Source organism: Mus caroli, unplaced genomic scaffold (genome assembly GCF_978045245.1).
Source record: "Mus caroli unplaced genomic scaffold, Mus_caroli_1 scaffold_13, whole genome shotgun sequence".
Lineage (NCBI taxonomy): Eukaryota > Metazoa > Chordata > Mammalia > Rodentia > Muridae > Mus > Mus caroli.
This window is the reverse complement of record NW_028227268.1, coordinates 11071620-11095000: the sequence shown is the minus strand read 5'-3', so window position 1 is coordinate 11095000 and position 23381 is coordinate 11071620. Positions and strand designations below refer to the sequence as shown.

The window sequence follows — 23381 nt, the reverse complement described above, 5'->3', positions numbered from 1 at the left end:
CATACACAACAGAAGACAGCCTGGTCTGACCTCAGTGGGAGAAGATGTGCCAAACCCTTGAGAGACTTGAGGCCCCAGGGAGTGGGGGAGGCCTGGCAAGGCAGGGTAAGAACATCCTCTTGGAGACCCAGGGGCGATGGGATGTTGCTGCAACACACCTGTAACATGGTGTGTTGGCATCTGTAGGTTCCCCACTCAAACTCTTGGCTGCATTCTAGACCGATAGAGTTCACTCTGACCTGTCAATGGGTGAAAATGTACTAGAGAAAAGATAAAAGCCTTAAAACAGTGTTTCTATGTGAAGAAGGGATCTAAGGGATGGGAAGAGAAAAGCTGCTGACTTCTCAGTACAGGCTTCTGGGAATCTTCTACTGTGAGCTCAGTTTGCAGCCAGCTTTATCATCTGGGGACGTTTCTGCTGCATGCCTGGGGTAGGAGACTAAAGTAGCCGGTTTGCTTACTCATTGGTTCATTTGGCAGCCACAGCTTCTCTGTTTGCCACCCTGCCCACCCATACACCAACTACTTATCACTTGCTTAGGGAATACTCACCCTGGGTAATTTCCAGAAGCCACTCCACAGCATTTGGTTTGATGAAAGGTGATAGTGTCATCACCCTGGTTAGGTTTTTTGTTTGTTTGTGTTTTGTTTTGTTTTCGAGACAGGGTTTTTCTGTATAGCCCTGGCTGTCCTGGAACTCGCTCTGTAGACCAGGCTGGCCTCGAACTCAGAAATCCACCTGCCTCTGCCTCCCGAGTGCTGGGATTAAAGGCGTGCACCACCACCACCGGGCTACCCTGGTTAGTTTTAACCCCTGTCCTTTATTCACCAATATGCAAACTTGTTTAAGATTACTTCCAGGCTTCCAATTTCTAGGTAGTGGATATGTAGAAAAGCTGTGTTTTGGACTTTTCAAGACTGTGGGTTCTACTAGATATGCTAAGGAAGAACTGAATTAAAATAGAAGCTGGAGCCAAGACAGAAAAAAACATACTGAAAGGTTGAGCATGAGAAGCATCGGGACACTCTTTAAAGTTCACTACCGTATCCCTTTATTTTTGTTCCTGTTATCTCCCCAAGATGGGGAGATAAGTTTAGGCTTGATGTATCTTTGTGAAGAAGACCTTAGCAGAAATGTGTGACTTACAGCTCGACACAATCTAGAGTCTTTCAAGAAGAGGGCCTTTCAACTGAGAAAATTTGTCTGTAAGGTTTGCCTGTAGGCAGGTCTGTAGTGAAAGTATTTAATTAATGATTCTTGGTGGTAGCTCAGTCCACTGTGGGTGGTGCCATTCCTGAGGAAGTGGTCCTGAATGTATAAGATAGCAAGCTGAATAAGCCAGGAGAAGTGAACCAATAAGCAGCAATGCTCTATAAATTCTGCTTCAGTTCCTGCCTCCAGGTTCTCCCTGTTTGTGTTCCTCCTCTGATTTCTCTAAAAGACACACTATAAGGTCTCAGATTAAATAAATGCTTCCTTCCCCATGTTGGATTTGATCATGGTGTTTATCACATCCACGAAAAAAAAAAAAAAAAGACTAAGTCAGACTTTTTTATTTTTATTTTTTAAACAGAGGCAGTGCAGTAGCTTTCCGGTAAGACTCATAATCCAAGCCATCAAGTTGAGATTGAGACAAACGACTCATAATGCTTGAACTTGTCAGCTAGACTCAAACCACCAGCAAACAAACCACAGAAGGCGGCTTCTTGCAGCTCAACCCTGGAGGTTATTTTTCCATGATGTAATAGACCTTCTAGACGCCTTTGAAAGAAAACTCACTGGCAGATCTGTCTGAATTGGAGTGCTACTGAGATCATCTGCACAGGCTGAAAATGTGTCCTGCAGGGACAAGGGTTTTGATACCAGAAGCATTAGTTATGAGGGCTGTCGTTGTTGTTGCTTGCAAGGAAGAGAAAGTATATTCACACTAGGTCATGTGTAAATCCATGCTGTTTTTTCTGGCTCTTAACCCTTTTCCTTCCAGGAATTGTTAAGTTCCTCTGCAGTCATATATCAGCCCTTGGGTATGTTCTCACCAAGGGTGACTGTTTGACGGTAAGGCCTCTCTCGGTAGCCCAACAGAATAGAAGTCAGGTCTTGCAACTGGTTCCCTGGAAATTACGTAAGAGAGATAAATACCCTGGTATTTCAGAAAGGAAATTATGAAACTTGCATCAAACATGGATTCACATACTCTCTTAAACTCTCTTGTGAGGAAAAAAAAATGTTCTTGAAGGAGTATTTAATGAAGTCATGGATAAAGGTTTTTGCAGGAGAGAGCTTCAGGTCTTAACTACTAGAAATAGACTATAGATCAAATTGTCTTCAGAGGGAGATCTGGAAGGATGTCAGTACCCAGAAGAAAGAAAGTACAAGGAGTGGTCTTTCTTTAGTCTATCCTGCTCTTCTTTATTCTGCTCCCCTTCCTTGTTGCTCTGGTCTCCTCTTCTCTTCCACTCCTCCCCAGCCTCCTCTTCCCCATCTTCCTTCTTCTATCTTCCTCCTCTCCTCCTTCTCCTCTCTCCTTTCTCCACGTCTTACCTACAAGTCAACTCATCCAGAGTTATTTTCCAATATGACGAAACATTCCCAAACCAATCTATTTTCTGCCCGGGCTGAATTGTTTCATCCTGTGAGTCTGGCTGTGCTTACAGTGTCAGATGTGCCTGGTGCTTTTCTGGCATGTTCCATCGACATGTGACAGTTTTGGATGAAGCTCGAATCATGAAACCATTGAGCTTCATTTACAGAGATGCAAAAGTGTAGTCACAGTAGAGCACAGGCAGCCTTACCTGGATCTCTGCTACATTTGGAGTTTTATTTTATTTGAGTTGTAGAATAACGCAGGGGCCATGGAGAGGGGACATGAGTGGGGGTGAGTGACAGACATGGAAGGGAAGAAAGTGGAATACTGCAAGCAGTAAATGAATTTCTGTGTGCACACCAGTGAGAGAGGACCCGTGATTCATTCTGAGACCAGGTTTAAGGAGACTTTTAGAAATCTCCATCATGTTGCCTGGATTTTGCAACTATGGATACAGCATTGGTGACTAAGCTCAAGCCCAGGGTGCTAACTGACATTGTGGCCAGGCAGATGTTTTGATCACTCCTAGAAAGAAATAGAAAGAATATTGTGATTGTGTTCTTCTCTATGGGGGCTGCCTGAGCTGTCTGTCCTTTGCTTGTGTGTTACTGGAAGGCTGAAATCATTTAGCCTCAGAATTTGATAGGTGATTCAGCCTTCCAAAAATTTCTGAAGGAGGTGTCAGTATATATTTAGAATTCTTCACACTTTCAATGTAGAAGAACTGTGTGTGCAGTGGGTGCACTGGGTTAGTAGGCGACTTTTAAAGATGCAGATTGTGAAATGAAACTGGGCTTAAAAGCATCTTGAAATCAGATTCGTGGAAGGACATTTCTCAAATGGAGAATCTTTGAGCTGACCTTTTTTTTTTTTTTGTCACAACATAACATTGCAAATCAAAGCTTGGCTGTTTCCTTTTCTTAGTGGGGTTTTGCATGTGTCAGTCTCACTCTCTCTCTCTCTCTCTCTCTCTCTCTCTGTAATATATCTAGTATATCCCTTCGTTAATGCATATTAAAAAGGAATCTTGTTTTATATAAAAATAATGTTCAAAAAGAGCAATAGCTTTGGGGTTTGACATTTACCCAAGTGGGAAATCCATCATTTCTCAGGAAGTGATTTGGAAGCACGACTGACTGCATGTGTTAACACATAAACAACGTTTAATCTCAGCAAATGCGAAAACTAGTTCTCCTAATTGGAGTTCTATTGGCCAAGGTGCCTTAACAGCCACCATGCTTCTTCGTGTATTTCAGCGAGCTGGCAGGGAAATGGCCATCAGACTGCAGAAAAGGCATTATTTATAGTGTCAGTTCTTGCTTTGCTAAAACGTGGTGACTCAGTTATGCAAACCACATGAAAGAATAGACGGCTGTACAAATGAACGCTTGCAAAGAGATCGTTGCTGATAAAATACAATCAGGAGCTGGAGTGCTGGTGATAGAACGTAAGTCTGTTAGGAATTTAGAGTTCACTGCTAACCTCAGAAACAATTTCTGAAACACTTGCTTATGTGTGGGACTCATTTAAATGTTATGAACACTTTAAATGGAGACACTTCAGCTCGAGCATGAGTGCAAGAGAAGACATTTCTGGATTTGATCTTCAGAAGTCTATTAAAATATCAAAGTACTTATAAAATAGGCAATGCTGTTATTTGAAAATTTAAAATCATATCATACTGTTACATTTACACTGCTGCTACCAGTGTTGCGGGTGATAATTGGACCTACCTCTTTTATTTTGTAGAGTTGTAATGCCTGTGTTAATGGGTGCAGCTTACACGGGAGGACCTTGGCTCTGCAAGGAAGTGCGCTTCGGGTATGGAAACTAGTAAATGCTAGAGAAAAGCCACAGATACCAATAAGATTCATTTTTAAAATAGAATGCATGAAATGTGAGCCAAACAATTAGAGTTGCATACTGTCTGAAGACCAAAAAGTCTGATTTTTGTGTGTTTTAGAGTCGTGGACAACGGTTTATAGAGAAGTAGTCAGTGGTTAGATGGAAATGCTCTGTGTTTGCAGAGTTGGGCTACTAGGGATACCATGACGGTTATATCCTGTGCAGTGCTGGGCAAGGCCCAGTCGATGTTAGAGTCGAAATCAGCAGATTTAGAATGAGTGTCATCAGGCTCCGTGCTTGTGAGAGTGATGATCAGAGAGGGGTCTTTGCATCACTCCTTTTTTTTTTTTAACTTAAAATAGGGATTTGGGAAATTAGCAAAAGAGAGAACAACATAAACAAGACACAAAACAGGAAAATAATATGCCATGGCTACAGCCAGGTGCCATAGATGAATAAATAAATGCCAGTCTGATTCATTGTTCCAAGTTCCCTGCACCCACCCTGATTCTTGTGATTTGTAGAGCTCATGCTCTGTGAAAAATTAACTGTCAACTGGTTGTCCTTGTGTATTCAGAATCTACTCAGTCTGTGCTGCAGTGAGTACCTCTTTAAGAGCTCCACTCTGTGTATGTGTGTATGCATGTATGTGTGTGTGTGTCTGTGTGTGTGTGTTGTGCAGTGTGTATGTGCACATACTCACATGTGCATGTATGGTGTGTGTATATGTGTGCACGTGTGTGTGTGTTTATATGTGTGTGCATATGCATGAGTGTGCATAGGTGTGGTGTGTGTATATGTACATGTATACATGTATGTGTCTGTATATGCATGTGTATGTGTGTAGGTTGTGAGTGTGTGTGTGTGTGTATGTGTGTATGCATGTGTGTGTTGTGTGCATGTGTATGGATGTGGTTATGTGTAGGTTGGGAGTGTGTGTGGGGGGAGTGGGGAGTGGGTGTGTGTGTGTGTGTGTGTGTGAGTGTGTGTGTGCATAGGTTGGGAGTGGGTATGTATGTATGTGTGTGGGGGTGTGGGTGTAGGAGGGGAGTGTGTGTTGTGTGTGCCTGTATGTGTGTGCGTGTGTAGGTGGGGAATAGGTGTGTTTAAGTGTGTGTGTAGGTGGGGAGTAGGTGTATGTGTGTGTGTGTAGGTGAGGAGTGGGGTGTGTGTATATGTGTGTTGTGTGCATGTGTGTGAATGTGCCTGTGTGTGCTTATGGGGGGGACAGTGTTCTTGCAATCTACGTGCCAATGTCAATTGTTCTCCTTCATTGTTTCTCTAGTTTGATGTTTTGCTTTGAGACAGAGTCTGTCACTGAACCTGGAGATCACCAACTGACTAGACTGACTAGACAGCAAGCCGCAGTGATCTCCCTGATTCTGCATGCCCAGAGCTGCAATTTCAGGCATGTGTTACCATGCTATGTCCAGCTTTTTACGTGATCACCAAGGATCTGAACTTAGGTCTGTATGATTGGATAATGAGTGCTTCCTTACTGGGCTATCTTTGTAGCTCCTATGCAAAATTTTCAAATATGAATCATTAACTGGAAACTGTAGTTTGCTCTCCTCCTTTGGTTAGTTGGCAGCCTATACCTTTGGGCTTGTCTAGGACATATTTCTAGGCTCCTCAGGAGCTTACACTTCATTCTTGATTGTGACATTTAATTGGGCATTGCAGAAAATTTATATATCATTTAAAAGCTCATTGCACACATAACTTTAGTTCCCCAACTAACATATATTGATCCAGTAATTTTCAGTGTCGTTAGATACATCTGTAGTGTAAATAGCTACTGTTATTTGGTTCATCTGTATGTCTCATGCATTTCAAATATGTGATTTCCAATACCAGTAAAACAATTTTCACAGATATTAAGTAGCTGACTCAAATTGTAGATTCAAACCAGGGTGGCCTGCTTTCTCTGAATCTCCATGCCACATGGAATTTGTATCCAGCATCAAAATCCCATAATTTAAAACTTAAAATTTAACATGTTTGATTCAAGGGGGGGCAGGGAATGGGGGACTTTTGGGATAGCATTGGGAAATGTAAATGAAGAAAATACCTAATAAATAAAAAAACAAAAACAAACAAACAAGAATTGAAATTGAGGTAGTTTTAAGGGTTCACAGCCTTTGACCTAGTCACTCCAGATCTAGAGATCTACTTAAAGAAAATGGAAGAGATGAAGATGAACACTAAGTTACATAGTGTGTATATCTGATATTTAACTTCTTATTTAACTAATTTCCATAGTGCTTAACCCCCAAATGGATACAAGCATAGAAGTCTCAGTGATGACTGTCATTCTTAAGTGTTATGAGCACAAAGATGTATTAAGAAGTCATTACGTTTGCCTTTTGGTGATTTTAATTGCATCACAAATTCTTAGACAAAGTATTAGCCATGAGTAAGAAAAGAAGACCCATTGTGCCCTTATATTTAGTTAATTTAATGACTAAAAATGATATAGAAATGCAGGAGAAGGGAAGAAAATCCTGCAAAGCTTAAATATATTTACCCCCAAGAAAGGAGATCAAGACGTCCTGAACTTTTCTCATTTTCCAACACAAATCTATATTTTATTTTTCAACCCCTTAGATTTTCTGTGTATGAAATTTTATCTGCACATCTGTCTGTGCATCCTGTGAGAACAGTAACCCTGACAAGCCAGAAGAGGCACCTGGTGCCCTGCAACTAAGAGTTCCAGAGGGTTGTGAGTCACTATGTGGTTGCTGGTAATGAAATCCAAGTCCTCTGGAAGAGCAGTCAGTGCTCTGAACAGCTGAGCCATCTCTCCCACCCATCTACACTTTCAGTTGGTTTTAAAATCACTCCATGTTTCCACAAGGAGCATGAACTGCACTTGTAAAAAAAAAAAAAAAAAAAAAAGCAAGGTGTCTGTGTCAGCATCCTATAACTAAAGTATGCAGAAATATAGCCTTTTTTTTCCCAAAGTTTCATTTCATTATGATTGATTGGTTCAAACCACATTTCACATTATCCCTGCAGCCTGGAGCATAAACTGTCTCTCTTCATTGATGCTGGTCAAAACCAAGTTGGGTGAGTCTGATGATGTTTCAGTGAGCTGTTTTCAAAGCAGAGTCATCGTTTAAAGCATGTTAGACTTTGGATGTCGTTGCTGATTGTAATGGAGGTTATTATGTACTATGGGAGGGAGGGGGTCTGAGGGGCTGGAAACAGGTGCATCTACTGTAGGTATGTATCTTCTATAGGCAACCGGAGGTGTTTGCATCACTATAGAACCAGTTTTCTCCAAGAATGCTCCCTGGCCTCTTTTCCTCTTCCCTTCCTCCTCTTTCCCATTTTCACACATTCCTTGTGTGCACGTGCATGTGACACTGAGCCACTGTGTATCGTGACAGACAAGAGCAGTGACAGCTTCTCGGGAAGTTCTCTGTCTACCCTGACTTCAGACTGATCTTCTTACTAAACTTCCATTGCTCTTTTCAAGTGATGGCAGTGAAGCCCCGGCACTGAGGCTTGCCTGTCCCCAGTGGCAATAGTGATGACACAAAATAATTAACATTCTTCCCAGCTGGATGCTTCTCAACCAGTGACCTGTGCTGATGGCAGAATGACCCAGTCTAATAAGCTGCTATCCGATGGGAGAGGGGAAAAGCAAGGGATCTAGGGCTCACTCACTGTATTTGAGAGAAATAATACTCCACAGATAACACAAATAAAGCAATCCTTGTAATCACCATGATAGAAACAGTAAATTAAGAGTCAGCCCCGTGATGGATTTGATATTTTCGGAGTGTAATTGTCTCACCTATCTGAGATAAACAAGGGCGCCCAGAGCATGACGGGGGAGCTGATTTACTAAATAATAACCTATCTGCTCGGGAAGCAGAGGCTTCTTAGAGAAGAGACCCATTTGTTATTGGTGTTAACAGATCGGGTGGGAAATGAAGGTCTTTAATAATACATCATCACACTAGGCAACAACATTTGCTGAGAGAGTAGGTATGATTTTGCTGCACATGTGCCTATTAACACACAAATAGTTATAAACACACAGGGGCCTCTTTACTCAGAGGTATTCCTGAACAGTTCACTATTAAGACATGACAAATGCCCAAGCCTTTCATTGCTGTACAAAGCTGAAATAGATGTCTTAGAGAGATACAGGAAAACTGACCGAGATAAGGTAACTTGAAGTTTGGCATCTGTGCAGACTATTTTTAAAAACTACATCTTTAGCTGTGTTAGATCATATTTGTTTTCCTTCACCATATATTTTTAACAACCTTGGTTATATAACGTCTCAGCCTAGTGGAGATTAGAATCAAGAAATTAGACATAGCACAGTGCCAGGCTGAGATATTTGCAACACACAGTCACAAGGAAAATATTGTCAAGTGAAGGTTTTCTTCGATGAAGTGAGGTCTTTAAAAAAAAAAAGTGTGACATACATTTAGTCCAGCCATTTAATGTAGTAATGTAATGATGTCCTAATACATTGCAGGTAAAAATTAGATAGCACATAGTAATTATTATATAACCACGTTATGTGTGCTCTTGTGATCCTTTGCAGCAGGGTATTTGACGTGAATTTTGCTCATGATCTCCTTCCACAGTGCTTGCTTCCAGAGATTCTGGATTCAGGGTGACATGGGACATAACAGCACCAAGAACCTGTGCCATAGTCTACTTACCTCGTGGTGGAAAGAAACAGAGGCAAAGAGATGGGAGGCTAGCCAGGTAAAGACGACCTGTTCCATGACAATGAAGACCCACCTTCTAAAGATTTCCCTACCACTACCTAAGGACAACACCTTCTGTGTGTGAGCTGTGGAGGACATCTCCAATTGAAACTATAACCCTGTGCCACCATACAAGCCATTTTTTTTGTTTGTTTGTTTGTTTAAAAACAAAAAGAGTTTCTATTTCTCTGATTCGTTTCATCAGAGAACTGACTTTTGAGGAGACACACACAATTCACATACTTGGCTATGTGCCACGTGACTGGAATATCGAGATTAAAGTGAGACAATAACGCATTTTGGAAGCCCACCTATGGGTGGGTGTAAACAAGCATATAAATGTTTTCAGTAGCATAAGTGGAACAAAATGAACTATATGAGAGGTAGATTTAGAGTGTCTGTGAGACAGTCAAAGAGCTATACAGTTCTGAGAAAATATTCTTCAACCAACCAGGTTTCAGTCTTATAAAAAAGCCATGACATAAGACATTGTGTTTCCGGGTGTGTGAGACATGGAAAAGCATCTCTGCCATGAAGCTGCACAGACAAGGCTTATGGAGTAAATTTGCTCTTTCAATTCCTTTGAGTAGACAGAGGCACAAAGTGAGGATGTAATACTCGAAATTCATAATTAAATTTGCAATCTCATCAACATTGAGGGAGTGGGCATCATGGGCACTTGAAGATGGGGATGTTAACACAATCAGGTGATGTAGTGGCTATTCCTGGTTGTCAACTTGACTATATCTGGAATGAACTACAATCCAGAATTGGAAGGCTCACCAGTGACCATAATCTGGAGGCTGGGAGATAGACGTTTCTGACCTGGATCTTGGTATGGAGATCTTGAGGCATAGTGGCTATGGATTCCAGAAGATTAAGATAGGGAGATCTCCGAGTTCAAGGTCATCTGGGATTAAGGTGTGGTGGCACACACCTTTAATCTGGGCTACACCTTCTGCTGGAGACCAATGTCCTTATCATATATACGCTCTTTTACCTGCTTGCTATGTGGGACTGAGCAACTGCTAGATCCTTGGACTTCCATTCACAGCTACTACTGACCATTGTTGGGAATTGGACTGCAGACTGTAAGTCATCAATAAACTTCTTTACTATATAGAGACTATCCATAAGTTCTGTGACTCTAGAGAACCCTAATACAGGTGACAAGTTTACCATCGTTCATATGCATCTTTCTTAGCATCCTCAATACCAATGTGTGACAAACATTTCTCTTGTGGGCTTCTTTTCCCCCAGTGTTGGATCATTTCCAACACTGTGTTTGTTTGTTTGTTGTTTGACATCTAAAAAAAAATGAAGGGGAAAAGGAGTACTGTTTCTTTGACTAGGTGCTGAGTAGGTATCTTAAAAGTCTATTAATAAAGATCAATATAAAGAATAAATATGATCATAATGGTAAGTAATAATGATTAATTTTCAAAGACAAGGGGGGGTCCAATAAGGAGTCTATATAATCTTTTGAAGAGCCACTTTAGGTTGCTTTGTCTATTGCAACTCAAGCTAATAGTCTATCGTTTATATTATTATTATTATTTATTATCATTATTATTATAGTAAGTTATTGGTTCTTAATATGGAATATGTGAAAATGCTAGAAGTTGTTGCTGATTTTCTCATGACTGCAGTATGAGTTTGAACACATATGGGCAGTGGGCATCTATCTGTCTTTCTGTCTTTCTGTCTCTTCAGGTAAGAGTGAAGGAAGGACTTATGCTCCTAGTGAGACAGTCACTCTCTGTGTCACATGGCCATGCACAATCAGCCTTCTCATCCAGAGTCTGACTAATATTGGAGCTAATATTATAGATGGTTGCTGTGGATGGAATCAGTAAGAGTGTAATTGTCATTTCCTTGGAAAAATTTAATCCACAAATGGATCCCAACATCTCTGTCTCTCTGTCTCTCTCTGTCTCTCTCTGTCTCTCTGTCTCTCTCTGTCTCTCTGTCTGTCTCTCTCTCTCCCTCTCTCTCTCTCTCTCTCTCTCTGTGTGTGTGTGTGTGTGTGTGTGTGTGTGTGTAATAAATAAATCCTAAATCAGCTAACAAAGGTAGACTGACTAGAGAAATCTGTTTCCCTCACTGCTCCAGAAAGCGCATATTTTTACCCAAACCCTGATGCTTTGGCAGAGTAGAGATTTCCAAATAGGGAAGAAAGTGAAAAGCCATTTATTAATTAAAATGTGCAGTTACGTTCTTTTTCTTTTTTTAAATGCAGGGAAGCTAGGCAAGTCTATCTATCAAATGCTGAAAATGTTTTAGTCAAAATTAAAAATCCTTCATGTTTGTTTAACTAAACAATGAAGGGAAATCTTCTATTCAGACGGGAAAGCTGTAAAAATCTAATTTTCCTGAACTTTTTCCTTCAAGATACCTGCCTTGTGGCCTGTCACAGGGAGAGGGCTAAGAGTAAAGTCTGGGGTAAACAGAAAGACTGGAGTTATCACTTTATGTACCTCTACAGCAAAACTTACACAACCAAACAAAAACATAGGATAATGTGCTCATTTCTTCAATGATCTTCCCGTTCTATGAAGCTGTCTTGGCCTGGTGCTTATTCATTTTACTAAGAGTGAACTATTTAAGTAAAACAACCGTAAACTAGGAAACACTTCCTTTCTCTGGGTAGCTGGGCTATTTCTAACAGCGATCCTAACCTGTGGGGGCAGGGGTGGGGGTGTTCCTATAGGTTTGGAAAACCCTTCACCTTCTACTTAGGCAGTGAGTCCCAACATAGAAGGAAAACAAAAAAACAAAAGAAACATCAATGAGCTGTTAACTCCTTCTCTATGCCTTGGCCAAGGAAGAGTTAACGGTTTCCGTCTCTGGATTCATTTCGCTTCAGGCTACCGCCTGGGTTCTAATATAGTCATCTTTGCAGATTTAACCCAAGCTATTTATAAATAATATATGACTTAATATATGATGAAGAAGACCTTCCTTGTGGGAAACAATATCCCATTATACAAGGGCTTAAATGGCAACCCTCAGTATTGGGGCTTGATGGGGATTCAGCCTCAGCAAATGAAATACCATTTGGATATCAAAAGAGTCCCAGGGCTTGCATGATCCATTCTGCACCCTCTTAAAGTGTCTTGCTCATGCTAGGAAAAGAGGCAGGCTTCTTAAGGTAAAATGAAAATCTATGCACATTTCACCAGCACCTCCTAGGGGCCAAGTGCGGATGTGGGACTAGGAGGTGGGTATCCACTCAGCAACTCAGAATGGCTCCTTTCAAAACGCGTACACATAAAAGTGTGCCCTGCTCCTACCACCTAGAACGCGAAATACTTTGGAGAAGTTGTTTGGTGACTCAAGGCAGTCTTTATGGGCTTAAGTTAAAGGTAGGCAGGATGCTTTGGGGTGCTTGAAGCATATTCATTAAACCGGACTGCAAAACTCCGTGGAAGATAAAAGACTAAACGCATCATGTCCTTTTAAAAGCAAAGCTTCGATACGATACCAATGTACTCAGAGATAACATGCACCTGCTTTACATACTCAGTGGAGAATTCATTTATAAATTGTCAGGATGCAGGTGCTAACCGAGGCTGGTTTTTGAAGGTCTGCAGTACTCTTGCCTGGTTGCTGGGAAGGAGGACGGGGAGGTGCTGGAGCGAGGGCAGAGCTGAGAGTCTGTAGGAGTTGCTGTTTCAGAGAATTCATTACTCTCTAATTGTTCTGGTTTTACATGAGCAGAGCATGCCGGGCGGTGGTGGAGAGAAAGATCGAGGGCGAGGGTGGACAAGGCGAGAGGAACCAGCGGCCCCCTCCCTTCCCCCACACATCCCGGAGAAGTCTAGGCGCATTTTTTTTTTTTTTAAGTAATTCACCATCATTTGCGAGGAGAGACAGCCCAGTCAGACAAGCAATCGCTAGCACTTCTAAATCTTTCAGGGTATTGAGTGCGGGTCCCGGGACCCTTTCCAGGTTTAATTTAAGGATTATCCGCAAGCTGCAGTTGAGTGCTCTGTAGGTTTCCACAGTCTACAGGCTGGAAAAGGGCTGGAGGGAGACGCACCCCAGTGGTCATTTATTCCTTCCCTGCTGTAGACGTCTTTCCCAGGCACTAACACCTCTCGGGCCCTTATACAGGAACACGTACAGCCGGCCTCCACCGTGGAAAGAAACCGGGAAGTGTGGGTCTCAGAGAACCCAGTAGGAAGCTTTGCCCAAGGCCAGGCTGCAATTAGACAGCCGCATGGAGGCTGAGCTTCCCACCTGTTGCTGTACCCTCTGGGCCGCGACTTCCTCCTCTTCGACCCAGAGCTGGACTCTCAGACCAGGCTAGGCAGCTGGAGGAGGTAGAGGAAGCCACAGCAGGTTCCGAGGCTGGCAGAGCCAGGGTCCGCGGGTGTAGAGATCCTCCTCCTCCTCCTCCTCCTCCTGGTGGCTGTTCCCGGGGCGGGGAAGCGCAGCCACGTGCGCTCCGATTGGCCGACAGTGGGCAGAGGGCGGAGCCAACAAGGCCGGTTATCACAAGGACCGCCTCAAAAGCTTCCAGGCTATCGCAGAGCGCACTGGATCCCTGGCCAGCGCGCAGCCTTCCCAGCACCGGCAAGCAGTGTCTTGGGAATTCTCACTTGCTTCGGCTCATTCTCTTTCACAAAAACCACTGGATCTTACATGCTTCTGTAATCCCCACTTCCACTCCATGTCCCCATGATCCTGTACCAGCAACAGGTAAGGGCTTCTGTGTTTTCTTCCTGTTCTCTTCTCGGTTGTCTGTGTGTGTCCAGGGCAATGAACTTGCGCCACAGTCCTCTACCCTACAGCTCCGGCTGCTCCGGAGGTGCCCAGTTGTCAGGCTGCTGTTAATGCTTTCCTCCCGCAAGCTTTGGAGTCCCGGCTCATTGCCTATATAGTTTGTGTGCGCACCAGAACATCCTCAGAGCTAAAAATACTGAGACACGCTTGGAAGAGTTGAGCAATAGAAACAGATTTCTCTGCAGCATCTGTTTGTGCTCATAACTTCCAATGCACCAGCTGTAGGGAGATATTGGGTTTAGAGTCAAGCGCGAGCCTGGCGTGGATTCTTCCTCTTATTGTGGGTGAGAGGGAGGAAGAGAAGGAGACTGGGGCTGGATCTGACCAAGAGACTTAGCACTTAATCTAGATCCTCGGTGTTTGGGGAGGGGGAGTAGTCCTTGCTACAGATACAGCACAAAATTCCAGAGTGAGCTTCTCAAGTCTCAGAGTTCCTTTGCTGAGAAAAAAGAAGAAGAAGAAAAAAGTAGCAGCCAGAGTTGGATTTTAGCCTCAAGACCACAAAACTTTCCCATCCGATGTCGGTCTCCCCTAAGTACTTTGCTATTCTTAGTAATAATGGTGTAAATTCCTCATTTGAAGACAGTGCGGTTTAAGGGAAGCAATGATCGAAGCAACTTGATTCAGGGAGGAAAACGACTGCATCATAACGTGTACTCCTATGACAGTTGAGGGAAAAACCAAGTTAGGAAATGGGTAGTTGCACGTCTGTCTGCTTCAGTCTGTCAGTGGAGATTTGGATAAGGCTATCCATTCTAAAGATTTTCACAAACTCCGAAGATACCTGTCAGTAAATAAAGGCATTGCGTGAAAACCTGTTTTGGTTAAGCACAGAAGAGAATTAATATATCTCCTTTAATCATTTGTTGTCTCTTCCTATTAATAATTAATAGGCAGTCGTATTTCCTCTTGGAAACCAGCTCTGTAGGTGCACTGTAAGCTACCATTACACTTGTCTTTCTCTTCTTACCCACATCTAAGGGATTTATTTTATTTTCATTACATACTTGAGTACACACACACACACACACACACACACACATACTTCCCAACGCTCAGGAGAAAAATAGGTTACTTCAAGTATGGTGGGAACAGTGACAGTCAGGGTCAAGGTCATCTCCATTTGTCTTGTGCCTCTCACTTCATATTGTGGTATTTATTTTGTTACATGATTGACAGCTGTAAAGGATCTTGTTTTGCATTTTTTTGTGAAATTACTTAAACAAACAAACAAAAACAAACAAAGCCGTCAGCACCTTTCAGACACTCCTTGTGGAAACTCTGGCCAGCTGTCCTTCTTTGAATTCTGAGTCCTTTAGAAGCTTGTCCCTCACCCATCTTTACCTGAAGGGTGGTACCATTTCAAAACGATTAAAAAGATGTAAATTCTTGTTTGCTAAACACAAGTTGGCCTTGGCATGTACACATGCCTAGAGTTGCCACAAACAGTGCTGTGTATCAATGTTAGAGGCAGCACTCACACAGATATAAATGGGCATCTCACCCCCTCACCCCGCACTTGTCCTTCCCCCTCCCTCCCTTCTGTTTACTGAGCTCCACAGAGGTTGCTCTGCAGCAATAGGAGTCACATAGCAACTTGTGCCCAGAGCACTCTGGGGCTGATCTACATGGCGTCAGCTGGGGAATAGCTGCTCCAAGTACTCATTAGCAGAGTCCTCTCACCCAGCACCTTCTGATATTTCCTGTCTTTAGTTAGAAACTTACTTTTTCTCTGAGAGTCAATAAGGTTCTTATTGGACATTGTGATTTTCATTTATTCTTCCGAAGTGTTCCTTTATCTGGTTTTCACATGTTCTCTTGGAGGAAATATATATATATATATATATATATATATATATATATATATATCTCCTCCCATTTCTCCCTGCATATTCCTCCCTCTACTCCCATCTCTCTCCTCTAAGATCTACCTAAGATTGAGACGCTGAACTGTTTTTTCCATTGCTTATGATTAAATTTGGATCTGCCTATAAATAGTCTTAACATGAACAGCAGCACATGTAGCCTCTCAATTTCCCAGAAATGCTTTCAACCTCATTGGCCGTGGCCTGGGTCAAATGATTATTCATGTCCGTGGAGGATAGATTTGAATCCTTAAATATCTGAGCTTTAAGGTGACTTCTATACTACTCACCAAATCCATTATTGACTCTCTCTACACGGCCTTCAGGGAAGATCATCTGAATATACTATGAGTTAGCTGTTTCTTAGAACATTTTTGGGGGGGGGTAATATTGCATGGAAATCTTTTTCATACAAGTTTTTCCATGATGTTTTGGTGATTCCCACAGAGGGAAGAAAGGGCAAAGGAACTTTCTGCTTGTTTGAAGTCACTGGGACATGTGGATCTGTCAACAACAAAGAGAAGTGAACTATAAAGACAGTTAACCTGCCAGACTGTAGCAGGTTCTAGACTTTTGCAATTGAAAGCAGTTCCATAAAAGTCCAATGACATACGACATGTGTGTGCACATATGCACATAGTACTCTGGGGGCATATGTGTTGGACGTAGTGAAATTTTCCATTTCGGGGAAAGAAAAAAGAAAAAAAAAACAGTTCTTTTTCCCTTTCCAGGAAGCACTGTTAAGACCTGAAAATGATGCTGTAAGCATGTGGAACCCATTCTGCCATTAGCAATGGAAAGGAGACAACAACAGCCCCCTCAGTACATGCTAGTTGAAAGGTTCCAAGTGGGGAAAGCTATTCATAGCAAACAGCTATTGTGTGATTTGTGGAATTCAAACAGATGTCCTAGGGTTGAGATTTTGGAAAGTCTTAATTGAGCCTGTAGAGGTCATAGAGTCATAAGGTTCTCCCGTGGAAAGGGATAGGAGTCAGCCTGAAGAAATCTGAGAGTTAGCGCATGGCCCCTAATGTTAAAGCAGGGAAAGGCTTCTTTTGAAGGTGCAAAGGGAATTCATTGGTGATAGTTTACAGTAAAATATTTTAAAGTCAATCGTAGCTCAGATACATTCTTTGAAGGGACTTCTTTGTCCCATTCCCATGTTTTAAAGAAAAGCACACCTGCCTTTGCTGCTGTCTCCGTGTTCATGAAACATTTGGCAACATTACATAAGCCAAATCATATGAAAATGCTGTTTAAATATTTCTTCCCAAGTCCACGACAATCTTGCCCCCTGAGAAATAAGATTCTTCCTTCTTTTGTCCAATGCACTGCTCATGGGGAAGCAGGCAAAACTCTGAAGCAGATAGAAGGTTGGGAAGGCACCCGGATCTTCTTTTTATAAAGCAATTCAAAGGCATTTTCAAATCAAGCGTCATTTAGGTGTCAAAAGCTGACAAAATGTAACACACATTGAAATTTTCACAGATGACTAATCGCAAGAAAAATAAGGTGGGGTACATCTTGACTATAACTTGCACATGGTGGGAGAGGACTGAAGACTATTACGCAGCATTTCCAAAGACAATGCACGTTGCCCCTTGGTAATGGGCTGAATAAGGACAAGTGGACCACTTTCTATATCTGCAGCCGACTTGGCTGAAAATGGTCATGTTGACTGATCCATATTTATGTGCCTTGGGCAAGGGGTGGTGTTAGGGGGAATCGAAACTGGAATCCTCTTACCAAGATCTCAACCAATTCCTGATCATTTTTTTATTGTCCCACTTAAAAAACAGGACATGGATTTTGGTGGTTTAAAAAGTTGGAAATCACTCTCAGTTTTTAGTTCTAGGCCATGTTAATATTAATCTACTTCTGGACTTCGTTAATGCATATTACATAACGAAAACACCTTAGACAATTTCTAAGGCATTCTTTCCTCCCTTTCTCCCTTTTCCTTCTCCTCTCTCTCTCTCTCTCTCTCTCTCTCTCTCTCTCTCTCTCTCTCTCTCTCTCTCTCCCTCTATCCCTCTATCCCTCTCTCCCTCTGCCTCCCTCCCCCCACTCTCTCCCTCCTTACAGAGGACATGTAGGTTTTTGAGGTTTGTTCTTTTGAGTCAAGAAGGAAAGTCAGAGCAAGTAGCTAAATTTTACCTGGGGGCAGAATGAAGCTGTGGGAGGGAGCTGGAAGCTACTATTTGTTCATGTTAAGTAAAGGTGAGTGCCTTCTCCATAGGAACCTACAGCAAACAACAGCACTAGAAGTGAAAGTAAGCTGACTGGCAGTTATGAGCTCCTTTGATTACAAAGTTGTCTCTGTTTGAGAGCACACAGCCTTGAACCCACATGAAATGAGCCCCTTCCTTATCTCAATCCACTAAAGACCTGGGCCTTTGGCCCAGAGGTGCTTACTTCCTACCCTGTCATTACACATGGCAATCCCATCTCTGGAGAATTTCAGGACTCATATTGCTAGGCAACAGAATGGCTCTCTATCCCCCAGAGCAAATCTGTGTCTTCAAGTCAGAATCCCTTACATTCTGAAAGATGGCATCAGGCATTTTTCTGCACAGGGCCTGCTCCAAGTGTGTGGAATGGATGGAGCAAGTCCAAACAGTATCCAGAAGTTAGCATCTATTTCAAATGCTGCAAACGACTTTCTGTCCAACGTGATTACCAACACAAAACTGTCTGTACCTGTCAATGTCAGCCTTGTAAACAAGGACTGGGACATCCTCCCTTAATACACACATAGCTGGATTAATATCCAGACTGTTCATATAAAACCTTCTCTAGACACATCCTACTATCAAAAGCTGGTGAAAACCTTAGAATCAGAAGGACTCTCCTATTACACTGAGAACCTGGAAGAGAGGAAAGGCTGATGGGTAGATATGAGTTATCGAATATTCTAGATTTCTGACAAGCAATAGAAAAAAAAAGAGAACTGAAATTTCAGTGGAATGACTAGCGGAGGTACCTCATCTATGTTCAATGACTGTGATTTTTAAATAGAGATTTAAAAGAGAATTTATGTGAAGAAGGAGATCTCCGCACAATTCAATCTAACGTACATTTGTGTGTATTTTTGTTTGTTTGTTTGTTAAGACAGGGATATTGTTTCTGAAATCTAGGATCACTTCAGAAGGGGAGTATACCCCCTTGAACCAGATAGGTATCAATGTTGGTTTCGATAGTGGAACTGACCATACATTTCTGGTATTTTTCTGTTCGTTAGGACAGTAGGACTCCTTTAAGAAAGGCTGTTTTGTAATGAATGCTCTCTTTTCTTGTAGGACAAGTTCTCTGGATGTCAGCTGAGTTACTAAGGTAACTTTGCTGGTCAAAAGAACCCCAAGGTTCTTGGAAGCATCCATCTCTCCTCATTAATAAATATATATATATAAATAATATATATATAATTTTTTTGGTGTGTCTTCACCGAACATTCAAAACTGTTTCTTCAAAGGGTTTTGCAAAAACTCAGACTGTTTTCTAAAGCAGAAACACTGGCGTCCCCAGCGGAAGCAATGGGCAGTGTGCGAACCAACCGCTACAGCATCGTCTCTTCGGAGGAAGATGGCATGAAGCTGGCCACTATGGCAGTTGCCAATGGCTTTGGGAATGGCAAGAGTAAAGTCCATACCCGACAACAGTGCAGGAGCCGCTTTGTGAAGAAAGATGGGCATTGCAATGTTCAGTTTATCAACGTGGGTGAGAAGGGACAGAGGTACCTGGCAGACATCTTTACTACCTGTGTCGACATCCGCTGGAGGTGGATGCTGGTTATCTTCTGTCTTGCATTCGTGCTCTCCTGGTTGTTCTTTGGCTGTGTGTTTTGGTTGATAGCTCTGCTCCACGGGGATCTGGATACTTCTAAAGCGAGCAAAGCATGTGTGTCTGAGGTCAACAGCTTCACGGCTGCCTTTCTCTTCTCCATCGAGACCCAGACAACCATTGGCTATGGTTTCAGGTGTGTGACAGACGAGTGTCCAATTGCTGTCTTCATGGTGGTATTCCAGTCAATCGTAGGCTGCATCATTGACGCCTTCATCATTGGCGCAGTCATGGCGAAGATGGCAAAGCCAAAGAAGAGAAATGAGACTCTTGTCTTCAGTCACAATGCTGTGATTGCCATGAGGGATGGCAAACTCTGTTTGATGTGGAGAGTGGGTAACCTTCGAAAGAGCCACCTTGTGGAAGCTCATGTCCGGGCACAGCTTCTCAAATCTAGGATCACTTCAGAAGGGGAATATATCCCTTTGGACCAGATAGACATCAATGTTGGTTTTGATAGTGGAATTGACCGCATATTTCTAGTGTCCCCCATCACTATCGTTCACGAAATAGATGAAGACAGCCCTTTATATGACTTGAGTAAGCAGGACATTGACAATGCAGACTTTGAAATTGTTGTCATACTGGAAGGCATGGTGGAGGCCACCGCCATGACAACTCAATGCCGGAGTTCGTATCTGGCCAATGAAATTCTCTGGGGTCACCGCTATGAGCCAGTGCTCTTTGAAGAGAAACACTACTATAAAGTAGACTATTCAAGATTCCATAAGACTTACGAAGTACCTAACACCCCCCTTTGTAGTGCCAGAGACTTAGCAGAGAAGAAATACATCCTTTCAAATGCAAATTCATTTTGCTATGAAAATGAAGTTGCCCTAACAAGCAAAGAAGAGGAGGATAGTGAGAACGGAGTTCCAGAGAGCACAAGTACAGACTCACCTCCTGGCATAGATCTCCACAACCAGGCAAGCGTACCTCTAGAGCCCAGGCCCTTAAGGCGAGAATCGGAGATATGACTGGCTGATTCCGTCTTTGGAATACTTACTTTGCTACACAGCCTGATGTTGGTCAGAGGTCCGAGACAGTTATACAGACCATGGTACCGGTCAAGAGGTGGGTGAAGGCAAGCAGCCACAAGAGACTAAGGCTAGCACAAAGGTTCAAAGGAAAGACTAAGCTGGATGACTGATGTAAAGTGCTTTGCAGGCCTCCAAGAGACATGATGGCACATATCTGTTGTAGTATAAGTTATGGGGTTTTTAATGTATTGTTTTGTGTTTTTACAAAACTTGAATATGCAGGCAAGCCTCCGTTTGGGTACATGACTTACCTGGAATGCTTCTCTTTAGGGGAACAAGAGTGATTTTAATGGCATAACATAGGCAAGACTCTGCCTTAATATTTTGAAAAGCTGCTAACTACATGAACACAAACTGTATTTTTGTTTTGCAGTGTAGTTTATCTTTTACATAACGTTAAGACGTCAGTGTTGAGCATTGTTGAAAGCGCACAGTGTGCTTTAAAGCATCAAGTATTTGGCTATTAACTGCCAAAAATGAAAGCCTGATTTTCTGAGGCCAGTAATTTGTTTGCTAAAAATTGATCTCTCTGTCTACCTGTCAGTCTCTCTCTGTCTCTCTCTGTCTCTGTCTCTCTCTCTGTCTCTCTCTCATTACATAATAGCATTATATAACACTAGCCAAATGATAGCCTCTGGGTTTTATACTTTTCTTTTCCACAATGCTAATAGGTTATCTCAAACTTTCAGTTAGACGACCTTAAATGAATACCAAAGATAATGCACATTGTTTTTTTGTTTTTGTTTTTGTTTTGTTTTGTTTTTTGTTTTTTGTTTTTTGCACATGGAGGTTATATTTTTTAAAAGACACAAAGCTCCTCCACGGATTGTCTTGGAAATCCAGAGACACCATCTTTGAACTTCAGCAGAGTGTGAAGCAGTCCGTTCATTTTTGCACTATAGTCTGAAAAGAACACCAAAGTCTGGTTAATGTAGTGTGATTTCGAGTCTGTTCTTTTGTGCTTCTTTCTTATTTTGAGGGGAGGAGGGAAGCATAGGTCACAGTTACATATGCACTATAACCAATATTTTTTCTTTCCCTGATAGGTAGCACTGGTCAGGATAATGTACTCAAAGTGGGGTGGGGGAGAGAGAGAAAGAGAGAGAGAGAGAGACTTGGATTTTTCTGGCCTTTTCTCTCTTAGCACATTCCAATGTTTGTTCCATAAGATCAGATCTTGGTTGAACTTTGTTGGTAACCTGGCACTTTCCAAACTGTCACCCAGCAGGGAAGATGAACAGATTTCAAATTTTGCAGCTGAGTCATAGCCTTGACTGCCAGGGCATTTCTAGCTCCGTGTCACATTAAGATGTCTGGCCTCTAGGCTTGTCCTTCTAAGGTCTCTGCAGAGAGAGAGAGAGAGAGAGAGAGAGAGAGAGAGAGAGAGAGAGAGAGAGAGAGAGAGAGAGAGAGAGAGAGAGAGAGAGAGTTCAATGCAGCAATCCACTTTACAGGTGAGAGGGAAGTTGCCTTTGTCATGACAGAGGGTAAGAGGGACTGTTTCAGTATTTTAGGTCTTAGTGAGCCATATAAACACAACATAATTACAAGCTAAGGAGTTAAGAATCTAAAGGGTTAGTTCTCTCTCTGTAAACATTCATGATTAATGCCAGTGGGTCATTGTCTCTTGGAAAGTCTCAGAGCACATTGCCAAGGACACATAATTTTCTAGAAGCCTCTTTTACCAATTCACCTGCCTTTATAAAAACCTCCCTCCCTTCCCCCAACACTAGTTCAATCATTCAATTCTCCCTCCCTTCCTTTCTCTTGGTTTTAATGTTCTCTACTTGTAAACCCCGGGGCTGCTGAATTTCCTTTTTAGTTGGCGTCTCAAAATCAACCCTCTAATGGTATTACACCCTAATATGCCATTAAAAATCAGCTTGTTCTAGAACCATGTATTTTATTTAGCTTGATGTTTGTGCCGGTCTGTGGCTTGTGAGCCTCTGTATCTGGATACAGTGCCTGTAAGAAACGTTGACAATTTCTGCTGTTTTCAACTTTCTAAGTCAATGGATTTGAAAACTGTTGGTGTTATGGAAATCAAGAGAGAAGCGTCGAGAAAGTGTACATCTGGGATTTTAAGGCAGGGTTGCAAGTTGCTTAAAGAGTTTGCCTGGTTGGGGACAGGGAGAAGTCACAGGAGAGAACACAGACTGGCTTCTGACAGTGTGAGGCTATGGAAGGCTTCAGATGCTGCTATTATGGTGATTTGCAAAGTAAAGTAATCAAACCAAAGAGTATTCAGTGGAATGTCAATCAAATGAAGATGCAGTAGTGAGTGGGGCTGACAACCTGGACTGACCCCAATCACAAAAAGGCTTGAGTTATTTGAAAAGAGGGAGGGGGTGGGTACAGGGACAAGAAAAGTGGGAGGGGAATCTTTCCATTTTTTTTTTATTTGCTTAAAAAGAAGAAACCATCTAAAATTTCTGGTGCATAGATTTGTTTTTTTTGTTTGTTTGTTTGTTCGTTCGTTTTTTTTTTCTTTTTGTTTTTCAAGGAAAATTTTGCAGAAGCTACACTTTTAAAGTGTACATTTTATAAAGTTTATCAGATATTTTCATATTTAAAGCCAAATGTAAATAGAAATCTGTAAAGGAAAAAAAATTCCCTAAGAGGCATAACTACCGCAGTGAGTTCTGAGAGCTAGCACCTAAATGCTACCGGTTAGCATGGTTT

The 23381-nt window shown here is 42.1% G+C and overlaps 1 protein-coding gene across 1 annotated transcript; it reads left to right on the top strand.

Moving 5' to 3' along the window:
* The first annotated feature begins 13703 nt into the window (after positions 1 to 13703).
* Kcnj2 (potassium inwardly rectifying channel subfamily J member 2) lies at positions 13704 to 23061 on the top strand. The gene is made up of 2 exons (XM_021177824.3): positions 13704 to 13870; positions 19119 to 23061. The coding sequence occupies exon 2, from the start codon at positions 19353 to 19355 to the stop codon at positions 20634 to 20636; it is 1284 nt and encodes a 427-aa protein (XP_021033483.1). The 5' UTR covers positions 13704 to 13870; positions 19119 to 19352; the 3' UTR covers positions 20637 to 23061.
* Positions 23062 to 23381: the final 320 nt, after the last annotated feature.

Coding starts and splice junctions, on each gene's coding strand:
- Kcnj2 (XM_021177824.3), top strand. CDS start 19,353: ATGGGCAGTGTGCGAACCAACCGCTACAGCATCGTCTCTTCGGAGGAA.